Source organism: Eublepharis macularius, chromosome 4 (assembly GCF_028583425.1).
Source record: "Eublepharis macularius isolate TG4126 chromosome 4, MPM_Emac_v1.0, whole genome shotgun sequence".
NCBI lineage: Eukaryota > Metazoa > Chordata > Lepidosauria > Squamata > Eublepharidae > Eublepharis > Eublepharis macularius.
The window spans coordinates 113463178-113481215 of record NC_072793.1 but is presented as its reverse complement, the minus strand read 5'-3'; the positions used below and the strand labels follow the sequence as shown (position 1 = coordinate 113481215).

The 18038-nt window shown below is 39.9% G+C and overlaps 1 protein-coding gene across 1 annotated transcript in view; it reads left to right on the top strand.

The window, feature by feature from the left end:
- Positions 1 to 18038, top strand: part of WNK2 (WNK lysine deficient protein kinase 2) — a 166328-nt gene that overhangs the window by 109332 nt on the left and 38958 nt on the right. Inside the window, exons 16-23 of the mRNA XM_054977488.1 lie at positions 2229 to 2396; positions 2485 to 2530; positions 4165 to 4281; positions 5385 to 6421; positions 11960 to 12032; positions 14391 to 14437; positions 14616 to 15262; positions 16436 to 16650. Coding sequence (XP_054833463.1) covers positions 2229 to 2396; positions 2485 to 2530; positions 4165 to 4281; positions 5385 to 6421; positions 11960 to 12032; positions 14391 to 14437; positions 14616 to 15262; positions 16436 to 16650 — 2350 coding nt within the window. The remainder of the gene's footprint in view (positions 1 to 2228; positions 2397 to 2484; positions 2531 to 4164; positions 4282 to 5384; positions 6422 to 11959; positions 12033 to 14390; positions 14438 to 14615; positions 15263 to 16435; positions 16651 to 18038) is intronic.

Sequence of the window (18038 nt, the reverse complement as noted above, 5' to 3'; positions counted from 1 at the left end):
CCCCAAAACCTAACCTCCCCTGTCCTGTGGCCAGCCACTTTCTATTGATTCCTGTTATGGGAAAATCTCCCACAGCAGGAACCCACGGAATGTGGCATCTATGGCCACAGGAACAGTCCCCCTTTTAAATCCACCCCCACAGCCCCACACTGACCCAAAGACACCCTCCCCAACATTCCCACACCAGCCACTACCCCAGGAGCAGGCTGGCCAGCCGTCCCCCGTTGTTCCCTGTGATGGGAACTTTTAAACTCTCTTTCCCAGGGCAATTATGCACAGCCCAGGGGTGCCACAATGGTGGGCACACTCCTGAGTGTGAGCTTGTCCCTGTGAAAGAGCACCTGAACCACAGACACCCTCCCCCAAATTCCCCCACCACCTGCAGAGATGGCTGGCCAGCCAGCCCCATTGTTCCCTATGATGGGAACCAACCGCACAACAAAGAATAAAACACAAACACACACTGGATAAAGTTTTTTTTAAAAAATTCTCACTTTCAAAGTACAAGTAGGCAAAGCATTGTGACACATTACACCAGCAGTCCCCCACACAGAAAAATAACACAACTCACTTAACATCAGAATCAAAAAGAGTCCAGTAGCACCTTTAAGACTAACTAATTTTATTGTAGCATAAGCTTTCGAGAATCACGTTCTCTTCATCAGTTTCCTTCTGCCCTCCATGCATCTGATGAAGAGAACGTGATTCTTGAAAGCTTATGCTACAATAAAATTGGTTAGTCTTAAAGGTGCTACTGGACTCTTTTCGATTTTGCTACTACAGACTAACACGGCTAACTCCTCTGGATCTTAACATCAGAGAATCACAAAAACACAATTCCTGTCAAAAAGACTTTATTTCTTTAACAGCTGTAGGTTACACAGCAGGGGGGCACACCAAAGGGCATTCCAGCATTCCCCTACACAAAAATAACAACTCACTTCACATTAAAGAATCACAAAAACACAATTGCTGTCAAAAACACTTTTATTTCTTTAACTGCTTTAGGTTACACAGTAGGAGGGCACAACAGGGCAGGAAAGCAGTCTACTACACAAAAATAACACCACTCACTTCACTGTTTTTGACAGCAATTCTGTTTTGGGTGATTCTCTGATGTGAAGTGAGTGGTGTTATTTTTGTGTAGTAGACTGCTTTTATGCCCTGTTGTGCCCTCCTACTGTGTAACCTAAAGCAGTTAAAGGAATAAAGTGTTTTTGACTTGTCTTTCCCCATAGAGAACCATGGAGAATGTAGGAGGATGGGGGCACCTTGTTTGGGGGAGCATAACATGGCCCCCCAAAGTCCAATATTTCTGAAACTTGGGGGGTAGTTAGAGGAGAGTTAGGAGAAGGTCTCCACCAAGTTCGGTGTGATTTGGACAGAAAATGCCCCCCCCCAGACTCCCAGAAAGCCGGGAGAAGGTTTTCTCATTGAAAACAATGGCCAAATCAAGCCGAAAAGCCGAAACTATTACCGAAATGCGAATACTGAATTGGCTTGCCGATTCGGTATTCCCTGAATACCAAAACGGTTTCCTGATTCAGTTAAAACCAAATCAGGTTCACCGAAACAGGCAGGCCTTGCACACCCTTAATCATGAGTACAAAAATATTTGCTAACAAAAGATACATTTATTTTTAATGGGATATTTTATCCTGTAATCTTTTGTATCTCAATTAATACTGTCTCCTCAAAAGGCAAAATCTTGGGACAGTGCCACGAATAATGTAAAAAGGAACTAACAGTTTTTCCAACACATGTTTGGCTATTGGGGCCACAAGTATGTTAGGTGGGTAGCTGTGTTGGTCTGCAGTGGAACACAAGGATTTTAGTACAGTGGCACCTTTGAGACCAAGAAGATTTTCAAGAGTCAGAGCTCCCTTCTTCAGACCCCACAAGTAGCGCGATTTCAGAAGTGTCAGATATCATCTATTCATAATCCTAGATTAACAATATTTAATGTTATTACTGTAAGTATTATTATTAGTGTCCATAAATATTGCTAAGAAATAAAGTGTTTGAAAAGATAAATTTGTTGCAAGCCTGCCTCAAGCTAGAGTTGAGACAAACTCTATTTTAAATATGTAAATCTACTTCACTCTTTAATGTTATTTAAAAGGAGATAAATAGATATTACAGTTGACTGAAATAATGAAGGAACTATTGAACAGACAGAGATTTTGCAATGTTTTCTAAATGGAAATATTTTTTGTGTGTTCATGTAGGTAGAAAATGAATTTATATTACCAACTGAGAAAGAAATATTTATTGAGCAACTAAAAGAGATTATTGACAAAGCAGAAGATATGCTTAGTGAAGATACAGAAGGAGAACGAAGCTCTGATCAGGGAACAAGCCCTCAGCAAGATGCTTACAGGCTAGAAATCAACGAGGTATTGATTTTGAAGAGTTCTTTGAAAAAATGAAGAAGTGAGGGATACATTTGTATAGATTACTAACAGTTTCTTCTGTTTTAACTAGGAAAATCGGCAATCCCAAGCAAGAATGCCAGTGTATCAGCAGAATGGTAAAAATGTTTTCCATAAAGTATATACAATGTGATCCCAACCTGTAAATGTGTCATCCATTAGCCCAGCTATTAGTCATTTGGAGACATATAGAGCCAAAGTTTAAACTTCTTTAGTATCACAGAGCAATAGTCTTCCATCTCCTACTGGTATAATATATAAAATGCTAAATTGTTAAAATATTCAAAATGAAAGCTTGATTGTTCTTGCCATTTCATGTAACAGAGAGGAACATCTTTGGGATCTTCTTGATTGTCAGATCAGTTTTTTATTTTGTTTGAATCACATTCCATGTTGCCCTTTGATCTTTCTTCTGAAAAGGGATATGTGTGTGTGAGTGTGCTCATGTGTATGTACAATTGCGTAATTAGCCATAATCAGACCATTGACTTCAGCGGACTTAGAAGAATATAACTCTGCATAGTCTGCTACCTTGCCCGAAAGTAAAACATAAATCTTTGAGAACCTGGGTGTGGCTGTACTTTGACTTAAATCACTTAAAGTACAGATGCATATATGCAGGGCTTTTTTTCTGGTGGTACTCAGCGGTACTGAGTACTAGCACCTTATGAGGGGCTCCCCCAAGTCCTAAGGGTGGAAATTGATGGAAATCATTGTGATCATAGAGATGAGTATTGGCACCTTTTTAAAAACAAAAAAGACTGCTTATATGTGTGATTCTATATACCTGATAGCAAGGTGCAATGAACCCTGAACTTAATAAGAAACACGTAGGATTAAGTTACATGTATAACAGAATACATATGTTAAATAGCATTATGCAAATCCCATGCATCTCACTTTGGAATAGGCTAGGCCTGCCTGAAAATTCTCCTCCCCGCACTCGCCAAGTATTCTCCAAAAATGGGAAAGACTCATTCCAAAGAAATTCTTTAGCCCTTTCCTCTGCCGATTATCTTTCTCTGTCCCTTTAAACATTGTATCTGATAAGGCTTATAAATGCTGGAATCCTCCCTATGCTTACAGGCATCTATAATGAAAACTTCATGCAACAATACTCCAGTGTCAATAAGAACTTTAGGAGTTGTAGTATTATTTTAAAATCATCTCAGCAAATGAACCAAGAAGAATAAAAAAGCTGACGTTTCCTAGAGTCAGTACTGCAGGTGCCAAGTATGTTCAGATATTGTTGTAGATTGCTGAAACAGCCCTTGGCTTTAGGGTGCATAGCAGCTAAGATAAAAGAATTACATATTCCAGAGTTCATATTAACAGGAACAGATTAGAATGAAGGAATAGTTTACAAACTATGTTCATTTTTAACTTCAACAACTGTTTCTACCACCCCACACCACAGACACAGTAAGTGTAAAAGTGGGGAGGGGGTTTATAGATGAAATGTCTGTTGCCATATCATTATGATTGAAGGGAAAAGGAGGGGGGTGGAATTGCAGTGGCTTACAAATTTATAAACTGGAATGGAAAATGTACTTATATTTCCAAAATTCTTCTTAGCACTAGGTTTTAATTTTCATTAGCTCCATTAAAAAGGTCAAAGCATCATCTTTAAACATGGTAGTTCTGCATTGAGCTAATCTAATATGGGTAAGAATATATTGTTGGAAAATTTTGACAATTTTAATATTTTTGTTTATTTATCTTTTATAAATAGTTCTACATACAGGAAAACGTTGGTTTATTATTTGCCCTGTTGTGGAAAATCCTGCTGCTGAAATATCAGAATTCTCTCCACCCGTTCCCCAAACTACAAAACAGGATGAAGCTCCAGGTACTTGTGACCTCTATAAGATTTATTATGAACAGATAATATATTTCCCCCACCCAATAGTTCAAGCATGCTTTGAACAAAAACAATAGTGTACAATACAAAACATTAAAATATATATTTTCAAATTATTTTAAAGAAAGGAACAGTGAAGAGGAAAAGAGTCAGTTAAGATTTCCCTGAAAACTAAACTTCTCACCAGTGAAACGTGCAAGCTTATTCAGGACACTATCTCTGGTCATGCTGGGTATTTTTCTTTTATGTCATTAGTATCTGTCAGGCTGGGATATGGAATGGTATGGTATAGCCTGATCTCATCAGATCTTGGAAGCTAAGCCGTGTCAGTACTTGGATGGATGACCGCCAAGGGAGACTAATCAGAGGAAGGCAATGGCAAACCACCTTACTTGTCTTGAAGGCCCCTTGCTGTGGTTGCCATAAGTTGGTTGAAACTTCACAGCACACATACACATGCATACATATATGGGCTATAGCCAATAATTAGAGAAGAAAGTTGGCAGGGAAGACATCTAGAAATGTGTCTCTCTCCCCTGACTTTAAAGTAGCAATTAGCTTTCCAGGAAAAGGAAACCTTGTTCCAAAGAATACATATTTATGGATATTGAAACTGATCTCTTTCCTGTTTTACAGATGTAAAATTAATTGAACTCCTTGCCACATAAATGAATTTTAGAGGCCCATGTAATACCAAGAGCACCTTATTATTAATCTCAGTTTTCTAGCTTGCTGAAATGAGGCAGTACATTACTGATAATAGCCAATTTCCCATTAGAAATTGCTAAATAAAGCTGTCACAGTCAGTAAAAATGGTCTTTCTTTATGTTCAGTTTTCAGTTAAATATGTAGTTAGAAACCAAAATATGAACATACTTTTGATTTATTTGGAGTGAACAGTCACAACCTGTTCTGTTTTTGAATTGATTTCAGAGTAAAAGAGATTGGTTACAATAATGGATAGAATCTTCCTGCTGAGGCATTTCTGCTACATATTGCTATTTGATGTTAATCTCTGCATTGCTAGATCTCACAAAGTGTCATTCTCTGAATTCAGAGTTCTCTCTCTCTCTCTTTGTTTGCAAATCCAGAGCAGTTGGACGATCAGCAGCAAAGCTCTACGGTGACAGACAAACAAAATAACCTAGTTTATCAACACCTCTGTAGTCAAAGGAGTGCCTATGAAAGCCCCAGAGGAACACCGCCTCCTTCTCCTCTGACACAAACCTCTACTGCTGTGTCATCTTCCCTGTCACAGGGCCAGTTAGAAACATCAGCAGCAACTCTCCCGGCTATGACTCCATACACTGTAGAACAGGCTGCTGAAAATACAGGCCAAGCAGAATGCCCTCTACTACCGTCTGCTTTACTCAGTCAGCCTGGCAGTCCTTCCCACACTGCCTCTTCAGTTGAGGATCATTTTGAGGCTCAGCTTCCTCTAAATCCCCCAGTGCAAGCACTACAGCGAATAGATGAAAACACTGGTGTCCCTGATGCAGAGGCTGGCCTGCCAAAACTGATTCAGCCCATTCCTGCACAGGCAGCAGAAGTCTGCCCACTCCCTGTTGTCTCTGATGCTGCTATTTTGGAACTACAGCCTCCAACACAAATCCTCCATTTGTCAGACAGCAGTCAGCCTAGTCTAATTCAGCATTCTTTTGCAGGCCAGATGATTCCTGTGTCGGCTGTTTCTGATCCTCTGATTCTGGCAGCGCCTCAGCTTTCAAGCCCTCCCCATGCTTCAGTAGCTGCATCCCAGCCACAAATAATGCTAACCCAATCTCAGTCTGTTCCATGCACTGGCCTTGCCATCAATGTACCTCAGCCACCTTGTGCAGTTGAGTCAGATGGTGAAGGACCACCCAGGGTTGATTTTGCTGACAACACAATAAAAAGTTTGGATGAGAAACTGCGTAACCTGCTTTACCAAGAGTATGTTCCGACATCTTCTGCATCAGCAGCAACACCAGACAACTTTGTCCCATTAGAACAAGGGGATAGTGAATTTAATTTGGCACCTTTACCTACACTTGTCCTGGATTTGAAAGAACTAAGTTGTAAGATGCCAGGCAGTGACATGGATGTTAATGCAGCTGAGGACCAGTCTACATCTAGTGCAACTTCTGAAGTACCATTTTCTTCTTCTCTGGCAAGTTTAGCCTGTAAACTTTCAATTGTTGGAATGTTTGGAGGGTTTTTTTTAAAAAAAGGCACTGCATATAGCAGACTTCTTATTTATTTTATTTATTTAAAATATTTGTATGCTGCTTTTCCACTTAGCTTAGGGTCCCCGAGATGGTGAGCAATCAAAACAATGTTTAAAATACAGATAAAAATATTTAAAACAATTAAAACATATATACACACAGAAACGCAAACAGGAAGGAAGGTCATTGGGAGTTACTGAGGAAACATCAAACCACACAACAAAAGTCTTTACCAGCATGCCGAAGACAGCTATAGAGGGAGACGGATGTATCTCTCTGGAGAGAGAGTTTCTAGCATTGACACCATGAATGAGAAGACCCTTTTTCTTGTCTAACCTCAAATGGCAGAGGCACCCACAACATGGTCCTTGAAGATGACCGTAGTACTAGAATAAGTTCATATGGGAGTAGGTGGTCCTACAGGTATGCCAACCCATATAGGACTTTAAAGGTACCAGCAATACCTTGAATTGAGCAAATAGAGAGCTAGTGTAGGTAGAACAAGAATGAAGTAATATGGTCCCTTTGACCCACTCCAGCCAGATTTCTAGTCGTAGTATTCTGTACCAACTGTAGCTTCCAAACACTCTTCAAGGGCAGGGCCGGTGCTAGAGTTTCTGGCGTCTGAGGCCAGGGGCAGCTTCAGGCTGTTGCTGCCCCCCCCCCACATGCACGCGAAGCACACACGTGCTTGCACCCAGACCGCATGATGATGTCACTGCGTGTGACATCATCATGCAGCATGCCGCTGCGAGCCGGCCCCATTGGTGAAGCAGGCAGCTGGAACGGCACGTGAGTCGCCTCCCAGCCTTCCCACTCAGTTGTCTTGTACCGCCCTGGCCGCCTGCTGCACCTGGCCCGCAGCTGTGTGCAGGCGGCGGCAGCACAGGGCAACTGAGCAGAAGGGCTGGGAGGCTGCCCACTCAGATTGCCCCACGCTGCCACTGCCAGCATGCGCTGCTGGCTGGGCACAGCAGCTGTGGGCCAGGCGTGGCAGGAGGCCGGGGTGGCACGCGGGTGGATTCCCAATCTTCCTGCTCAGCCACCTGCACTGCTGCCTCCAGTTCCGCGATGCGCGCCCCCAGCACCCCAGCACTCAAGGCAGCTTCCAGACCTGCCTCCATGGACACGCTGGCCCTGTTCAAGGGCAATCCCATGTAAAACCCATTGAAGTAGTCTAATCTAGATATTATCTAAACATGCATCACAGTGACAAGATTTTCCTGCCCAGGAAGGGCTGCAGTTGAATCACCAGCCAAAGCTGCTGAATGGTGTCCCTAGCCACCACTGCCACCTGCTTATTTAACAGGAGGCCACAGTCAGCAGTATCCTAAAGCTATGAACCTGTTTCTATATGATTAATATAACACCATCCAGAACAGGAGATATTTAATTCCTAGGTCAGACCTTGCCTCCAGCAGCAGCGCCTCCATTTTGTCAGGAATAAGTTTCAGTTTGTTAGCCATTATGCTGCCCAAAACTGCCTCCAGGCCCTGGTTCACCAGAGCTGGAAATCCAAGAGTCAAGTACACTTTGGATTATTGCCATCTTGTTACATATCAGAGGACTTTTTCAGTTTTTCTGATGAGAAAATTGGGAAAATCAGGGAGCAATGAAATAACCTCCTTACTATAAAATTTGTTTGTAATTTGTAGTCCCCCCACACTTATCAAAAGACGAATATATGTGCTAAAGTAATATAGGATGCAACAGTTTTTAGTGGCCTTTCAGATATTTAGCATATTTGCTCTTTAAAAAGTAAAGCATTAATGCTTTTAAATCCCATAAATATGCCAGTTGCTACAATTGTATATGTTAACAAAGTTCTAAATGATACAGTTTATTTGTTAAAGCAGCAACGTAAGTTTAGGTTTATAGAAAAGTAAATATTGCATGTATTTCAATTTCTCCCTAAATTTCCTTTTTTCCCTTTAAAAAAAACCCCTCACAATCCTCCTCCCCCATGGTTTCTAAAAATCTTATGTCTCTACTTACCACCATTCCTTCCCCCCTCCAGCCTAAAATCTGAAATGGTGTCCTTGAGCATAGTAGTGACACAGTGAAGGAAGGGAAGAGACTTGGAACAAGGAATCCAATCAATTAACCATATTAGAATCAGGAATATTACCATCTTTGTGAGGCACATTGCATTACCTGGTGTGTACCAGGGTATAGGCCAAACATGGAGGGGGGTGGGGGGCGGCGGAATTTGTTAATAAATTCCGGTTCCCTGAATTTGGGGGCTCAGTTTCAGTGGCATTTTCTACTGGAATTCTGCAAATTTCTATACTTGCTTATGTAATACTTATTTCCAGGGCTTTTTTTCTGGGAAAATAGGTGGTGGAACTCAGTGGTGGAATTCAGGACTGCACAATGACATCACTTTGGGTCAGCTGGAACAAGGGGGTTATTTTTTAAAGTTTAAATCATCCTTGGTGAAAATGGTCACATGGCCGATGGCCCCACCCCTGATCTCCAGACAGAGGGGAGTTTAGATTGCCCTCCGCGGCGCAGCACGAAGGGCAATCAGAACAGAATAGATTGCAGCAGCAGCAACCTTTAGTGGCATTACATTCATGTTAACAAAAACACTTGACACAACCAAAACTCAGTCTACAAATACACAACTCACCTCATAGATGCAAGATACAAAAATTTAGCTACAGTTTTGATAACTTTTTGGTTCTGAGTAGCCAATAGGAAGATAACTTTACATTTATCAGATTTTCCCATTTGCTCTCTCAACAGCGGGGCAATGAGTGTGGGACGTATATCACAGTAATAAGTACAATACAAAAAAACATGTTCCAGGGTTTCTATGTCTCGCTGAACACAAGTGCATAACCTGTTAGCATATGGCGTTTTATGGAATCTCCCATAAAGTATCGCAGAAGGTAGCACATTAAACCGAGCTAACGAATAAGCTCTGCAATAATGTGGGGCCACTAAACAAGTGAGATATTCTGCCCTATACCCATGGGGTAAAACCCCAAACCTAGGGGTGAACATCTGCCTATTGCAAGACTCCTGAGATTCTGAATCTCGATGTCAAGGAGTCTTTGTCTGATCAGTGCATAAGCTGATTTTTCTGCGAGGGAAAACAAATCTTCAATATTAATCCCTATTGAGTTAATTTTTTTTCTATGTTGTTAAGCCACATGGATGACTGAGACTCCATCAGCATATAAAAGATGAGGCTATCCTCGTTATTCTTAAAATGTAGATGTAACCAAAATTTGATAGTATTAATCCATTAGTTAGACTCAAGGAGTCTTTGATTGGTTTCAAGGCAGATGGCCGCATAAGACACACACATGGGAAGGCCCAATATTTTCCGTAGGAAGGTGGATTGTACTCTTTCTACTTCCTTGTTGAAAGCCATAATCCATATCTGTACACCGTAAAACAGTCCTTTACTAATTTTGTGGTTGAATACTCTGATAGCTGTGAGCACAAATTGATTACCCTTGGTGAAAAAGAAGTGAGTGAGTGCCAGTACATTGCAGTGCACAGATTTTATCAGTTCCCTCCTATGTGGAACCCAACTAGCTCTGTAATTGAAATTGATTCCTAAGTAACGAAAACTTTTGACCTGCTCAATCCTGTTACCTCTTATATTCCATTTTAAAGGTTTCCATGTTTTTGTGAAAACCATGATTTTCGATTTCTCAAAATTCAGGGTCAGTTTGTTTATTTCGCAAAAATCATGAATTAATAATCTTTTCAACTGATTGGGGATGATAATCTTTTCAAACTGATTGGGGAGAAAGTAAAATTGCATCGTCTGGGTATAAAAGCAGTGGAACATGGATTGGCCTGAGTCTTGGCCATCTATATCCTCCAGAAAGGGAGCCAGATCATTTATAAAGAGATTGAATAATAGTGGGGCTAAAATACAGCCTTGTTTTACCCCAGTATTTGTTGGAATTTTGGGGGTTAGATCTCCTTCGCAAGAGCATCTAAGCTGACACGTAGTGTTTTAACTTTTTAATCAAAAATAACAATCTCTTATCAATCCCAGCACTTACAAGCTTCTTCCAAAGTAGTTCTCTTGAAACAGAATCAAAAGCACCCTTGAGATCTAGAAAGGCCACAGTTTGGAGCCCCTCACTCCCTTATATTTATTCACAAGATAGTTTAGTACTACACAGTGATCTAGAGTAGATTTCCCATGACAGAATCCAACTTGTTCTGGTCCCAAAATTTTCCGCTCTGACACCCAAGCACTTAGTTTTTCGCTAAGTGTCCTGCATAAAGTTTCCCTGCAATTGACAGGAGGCTAATGGGTCTGTAATTACTCGGGAGTTTGTAATTCCCTTTTTTGAATATTGGCACCAATATTGCATTTGTCCAGGTGTCCAGCATTAACCCTGTCCTGTCTATTTCAGTGAACAGAGTGGCCAAAAAGGGAGCCCACCACTCTGGGAGTGCCTTGAACAATTCAGGTGGAATTGCATCAGGCCTGGGGACCTTCCCTGGCTTCAGGTGCTCGATCAGGGATTCTACCTCCTCAGCTTGTACTGGAGGCCATTCAGGGCAATCACCCAGATTTAGAGGAGTTTCCTCTGATAAGCTAACTCCACTTTTATAGAAGATTGAGAGGAAGTAATCATGCCACTTATTTGCAGTAACAGGACTATTTAAGGCCACCTTCTTATCCAGCGGGTCTGAGACCAAAGCACAGAATTTCTTTGTGTCATTATTTATTGTGGCTTGAAGAAGAAGATACCAACGTTTCTGTATGAAAGCTCTTTGGTTGTTTCTAAGGGTTTGATTTAATTGATACTTTAGCTCAAAATAGATTGATGGTGGTCTTGATAAATTTGGTTCTCTATACTGCTTGTATATGGCACGCACCTGGGCTTTCATTTTTAAGCATTCATTATCAAACCACCCTAGTGCAACTAACTCCTTATGACCTTGCTGTTGTGCTAATTGCACCCCAAGGGCATCCACAAGCTGACTCATGATTCTATCATATAAATAAACTAACTCTGAAGTGTGGGATGACTTCCTTGACAGAGCCATGGATTCTGCTAGAATGTTTGAATTAAGAAATCTTACAGCCTTGCAAGCCACTTTTTGTGACCAGTGAATTCTAGAATCCTGTTTTCCTCCTTCCCATAATCAGCCCCATCAGTGTCCTGACTCCTGGGGGACGAAGGGCAATCTAAACTCCACTCTGTCTGGAGATCAGGGGGCAGGACCACCAGCCATGTGACCATTTTGAAGAGATGCCAAAACTCTGTTCCGCCGCATTCCAGCTGAAAAAAAAAGCCCTGCTTATTTCTTGGAATGTGGAAGCTTATACCATCTATGAAAAATAAGGATGTAAAATAGTAAGAGTGGCAATTTACTGATATTTAGTTATTTTATTATAGAATAAAATATAAAATAAGGTCAAACTTTGTTTGATGTAATTGAAAGGTTAACTGATGCTTTGATCCTTTGGCCTAAAGGTGAAAAAATCAGAAGATATTTGCACCAGCATCCATTCTTCAGAAAAAAATCATGGGTCAACAAGCCGAGCAGGTAACAAGCCATGGAAGAAGTTTGATTTTTTTTTCATGCTATCAGGCCATCAGGCATCACCACAGTGGGCACTAGTTGTGGGATAGTGAGTCCCCTACTCCCAGCCCAACCATCCTCTCCAGAAGAATACCATAGCTGATATCCCAGAGATTTAACAGGGATGCACCCCCCCCCCCGTAACTAGCCCAGCAAAGGTAATCAGTCAGGACAACCAAGGCAATTTTCATTTCCATATCAAAGCCAGATCTGAGTCCAGATTGAAATAGGTCTAAATAATCCATTTCCTACAAGACAGTCTGAAGCTGTGTAGCTACCACCTACTCAAGCACCTTGCACAAGAATGTAATACTAGCCACTGGATGATAGTTGTTTAGGTAACTAAGATTCAGGGATGCCTTCTTCAGGAGGGGTCTCAAAAACACCTCTTTCAAAGTGGCCCAGGTACACTTCAAAGCATCTTGTCCACTTCATCAGGTCCTCACCAACTGAAAGTCATCCATTCAGCTAACACCAGACTAGGCTCCAATAACATTCTGTAATTGAACGAGTTCAGCTGTGGAGTTTAAGTCATGGTGGATGCAAATAATTTTACCTGTGAAATGCATTGCAAAGGAATAACAATGGGCTTTTAAGTTTTCTAGGTTAACATCCTCCAGAGCTTGAGATAAATGCCCCTTCATAACCTGGAAACACTCCACCAAATGGCTTTGTGCAGACATGGTGGTGGCAGAAAAATGGACTTGATTTGTTGCCATCACTGCCACAGACTAGGCTTGATGATGTGCTGTTATCTGGACTCCATGGAAGGAGTGAGGGCTCTTGGACAAATGTCTGCAGCCCGAGCCATCTCCTTATTACATAGGTCACCCAGGGCTGCAACAGGAGTACCAACCTTGCTGGCTGAAAAATTCCCAAGAGACACCGGGAACCCCTCTAGATCCATCAATCTACTGGGGTGGATCATCCTAATTGTCCTCCCACCCATGCAGAGTTTCTGAGTGTCCATAAGTATGAATATCACCAGAAAATGTCCATGAAAAGGGCGGAAAGGAAAACTTCCCCATTCCCTAACAATCTGCCTGATCTCCAGAGAAAAAGAAATCAACTGTATGCATAGGCACCAGAATGTTATGGAATAGTCCCAAGACTATTGGGACAGCCATGGAGCCCTAAACTGCTCCTGTTACAGCAGCCTTGGCATGAACATGCCTCTCATAGGGCAGCCTTGGGATCCCCTTTTGTCTTTAATTTTACTTAAAAACATCTGCAGGAAACCCAAATATAATCAGGGTGATTGTGCTGGGGAAGAAGGATTTTATTTCCCTCTGCTTCTTTTCTGAAGCAAACCTTCTCTACTTCAGAACTGCTACTCAACTGGCAGGAGAAAGCATACAAATACAGATGTGCTGCATTTTGTTTTCTTGTGTTTTTAAGGAAAGAGTATGTGGTTGAGCTTTTCAGATGCAAAGATATTTTACAGATTTACAAATCCCTCTCCCTGTTATCACTACTAATGGGAGCAGAGATGTGCAAGTTATATAACCATTTGCAGTGTGCACCCAGAGACCTGGGTTATTTCCCTTCAAAACAAGAAGTGCAAAAGAGGCATGTTTATTTATCTAAAATTGCTTATTAACATTGAAAGTTTACTTAATGTGATATAAAATTGTAAAAGGCAACATGATCCTGGAGGTCGTTGATTTAGATCATTCTGCCAGCCACATGTCATGCAAGACATGTGATTTTGAACAGCCTTGTCCATGAAAATTGTGCAGCTTGTTTCAGATCACTGGAGTTTAATATATTGTATGCAAAAATGTAAAAAGAACCAAAAAGTTGATATACCATGTAATATCTGGGAGTTTATTGTGCAGTTCAAGCTTGCATATTTTGGATTATTCATGCATAAGCTCTATGCAATTAAGAGAACAATCCTACTCAGAATCCCACACAAGTTTATTCAGTGGGGCTAATTACCAGGAAAGTGTTCTTAGGATGACACTGTAAGACTCCAGTGTTTGGACATTCATCAATCATCAAGCTGGCAGAAGAGGTCATGCATAGCAGAACAGATAAATATCCCCTTTCTTCATTCAGACACAGGTTATTGCATTGAAAGAGTCTGAATATTTCACAGCATTTTGAAGATCTCAAGAGTTGCATTTGTCATCTTAATTTATATTTAACTCGTATGGATCTGAACTATTACTGTGCACATACATAGGATACAAGGACTGCAACTTGTAAAAAAATCCATATGTTATTTTATAAAGTAAAGTTAAATTACGTTAACTGTTGCTTTGTTCTAAAACTTTTATTGCTGGACATATGTAATTTTGTTTCCAATTGATCAAACAGGCCAAGCTGCTCCAGATTCTGTTGCCCTAACACCAGGACTCCATCAGGTATTGCAAACTTAACAATTTACTGCTTTACTGTTTTTCATTTCTGTACCTATATCTTGTTCTTCAAAGCAGTTGGTACTAATGGAGGTCATATTAACTCTTAGAAGAACAAATGTTCTGGCGGTTGGAATCATACTCTCCAAATAGACTGACTTCATTTTCTTTCATCTTGTTATAGGCAACTTTGTCATCATCAGATCTAACTGAACAAAAAGAAGCTTGTAAAATGGATGAGAAGGCAAAGGCTGTAACATTACTTGAAGAAGGGAGAAATAAATCCCAAAGAGATGACTCTGTAGACTCCAGCTTTTTTGGAAATCAGGCTGAAACACACAACAGTACACCAGCAAAAACTATTGGGAGATTCTCAGTGATCAGCACACAGGATGAGTTAACTTTACCATCCTTGCATTTTTTGAGATACTCTGCACCACCAGATGTTTATCTGGATGATCAGCCTTCTAGTCCTAATACAAAGACATCTTTTCGGAGAGTACAGACAGCATCATCTATTGATGTCCTTTGTGGTCATGATGATTCCAGTGATTCTGGAGATGAATCTCTTCAAGGAAAACCAGCTGCTGCTCCACAGTCACCCCAGAGCAGTAGTGCAGGAAATGACTACATGAAAAAGGCTTCCTCTTTTCTGCACAAGTCTGTAAAGTCAGGTTCACAAGGCCTTGATTCCCCTAATGGCCATGGAACAAAAATTCCAACTATCAACATAACTTCTTTCCACTCACAGTCATCATATGTAAGCAGTGATAATGACTCAGAGTTTGAAGATGCAGATATGAAGAAAGAATTACAGAACCTTAGAGAAAAGTATGTTTCATTGCCATCGCAGTATGAAAGATCCTTTTTTCCCCCTTTATGTTTAGGCAACATTCTCAGCTACATTTCTACAAGGTTTATTCATTTTCTCCTTATGTGCACTTTTATCACAAGTATGAATGGTAAGATTTTTACAAGCATATAAACGTCCGTTCTCTGAAGTAGAAATCTGTATCCAAATTGTACCATTTTGCACATGTGTAAAAAAGATGGGGGACTCACATAATTGAATGTTCCTCCATTCAAAAACATTTCCTGCACATAGAAAACAAGATGTAAGGGAGACATTCGATCCTGAGAGCCAATAGCCACTGTCTGAAGTGATAAATCTCAGAAATGAATCTACTACTAGATTTGTGTGACATGATTTGAGATGAATGGGACTACTATCTTCATCCTAAAACAATTATATCCCATACATTTGATATCAACATATATATAGTTAAAATGATGGAGTAATGCTTCTCCTTTGTATGTCACGTAGAGGACAGCCAGACTATTTTGTATGCAAATAACAAGGATACTGGTTTGGATCATCTGCTCTTTCATATTTGCATCAAGTTGAATTCATTCCGGACAAGAGTGAAGGGAAATCTTTGAATATGGATTCAGGTGGTGGGCTTTCTCAATCTAGGGTTGGATTTGATAAATTTGTAGTAAAACAAATGGATTTTTACCCGTTTATGTCACAGAAATAATTCCAGATAAGAAATATCATAGGAAGAATATCCATTTAATGTATTCATCCTGAATATTATGTTAACAGTACAAAAATCATGGACAGTGTTTTAGGAACTGTACCCTAATCTTGTTTCTAGAATAATTCTAATTTTACTCAAATATATTTATATATATATAAATAATTGATATCCTAGAAGTAGTCAGACAGCCCCTTCCTTTTTAAATTGTAGTAAGTGTAGTAAGTGTAGATAAGTGTAGTAAAAAATTGTATTTGGAACTGATAAAATTCACCATTTATATAGATGTCCCAATGTGCTACAATGCAGCTTTTGTACAAAATATTCCTGATACCAAAATAATTAAAAGTTTGGTCTAAACACATAGTTCAGGAGTTGTGCTATGAGATAGATACTTATAAATTTAAAATTTTTAAATTCAACTAGTACATAATATTGAAGCATACAAAACTTTTTTATTTCTCAGGCATATGAAAGAAATTGCTGAGCTGCAAAGTCAACAAAAGAGAGAAATAGAAGCTCTGTACGTTCGTCTGGGAAAACCTCTGCCACCTAATGTGGGCTTTCTTCACTCTGCTCCACCAAGTGGCCGTCGGAGAAGAACCAGCAAGAATAAATTAAGAACTGGAAAATTATTAAACCCTGTACTGCAACAGCTGAAAACAACAACATCTCATACAAGTACGTTCAGCAGATATAAAACTCTCTTCTATAGGTAATTTCACCAGTGCTGTCTTTTTTTTTGTAAGGAACATTCTAAAAATGTCTTTTACAATTGTTTTACAATTACATTATTTGACCAAGAATAAAGAGAGAGAAACCTTTAGGATGGATTTAATTATATTGCCTTAACACATTTTTGTAATTATCTAAATTAATAAGGGCATGTACTGTTAAAGCATTCAACACCACTGCAACTGCACATCCAAACATTTGAAAAAGAAAACCAATAGAACATTGATATTTCAGGGTACAAGCCAGTATCTTGAATGGGAAAATTGTGGTCTTTTGCACGTATATGACTTTACTTGTTACAGTTACACCACAACTCATCCCAGTTCTAGCTTCCCTCACCCCACCCCCTACAGCTTTATGTTTTTCAGATAGAACACAATTCATTCCAGTGCTCCCATCCTGGCAGCCTCCTACAATCCATGTACAACATATTTCACATAGGGTTCAGTAATTCCTCCATGTTTGCCCCATCTTGACATTCCATAGCATGGGGGCCATTACTAAAAAAAGGAGACATTGTTCCCAATAGTGGCTTGGCTTATGTTGAGGCAGGGAAATGGGTAATAAATCGTTTCCCCCATACTTATAACATTTATTTATTTGTGACAGTAAGTTAGGTAGATTGATTTGTATAATAAATTTGTAAACTGTATGTACAGAACTTACTTAAACCACAAGTTCCCAAAAGAAGTCCTGCAACAGGGTTCAGTCCCTGCTCTAACACACCTCCGATATAACAGGAACAATTTCAGTTAATGCCAGCCATCTAGAATATCCCATCAGCTGTTTCCACCCCTCAGCATGTATGTCTAGCATGTATGCTTCCCTTAGGAGTTGGATGCCTCCTTTGGATAATTCCACATTTAAATAACAGAACCATTTAAGAGAGAATCTCTAACTTAGATTTTAATTTCAGCTACTGGTCTATGTTTGGTGGAAACTTCTTTGGCTTGTTTGATACCAAATTATTTATAAATAAGATTAAATTGAAACAGTTTAAATTATGGTTGAGGTCTTGCCTTTAACATGATTTTGCAGCTTTTGCAGCTGTTGTTATTGGGTATCAGGATTATTTGATCATCCAGTCTTTCAAAGGACATGTAAGGACAGAGTGTTGCTGTGAAACTTCAGAAAACATTTCTTCATTTGTTTTCTATGGGTTGAAAGCAAAAACTATTAAACTCATCATATTTGTATCCTTTTATGGTAATATACTCTTTTTGTCCTTGGATCTCAGGGCTCCTTCACATACAATATGTTTTTTTCCTAAATAAAATATACATATGTATTGGAAAATGGATCTGAATACCAGTGTATACCATTATGTATAATAT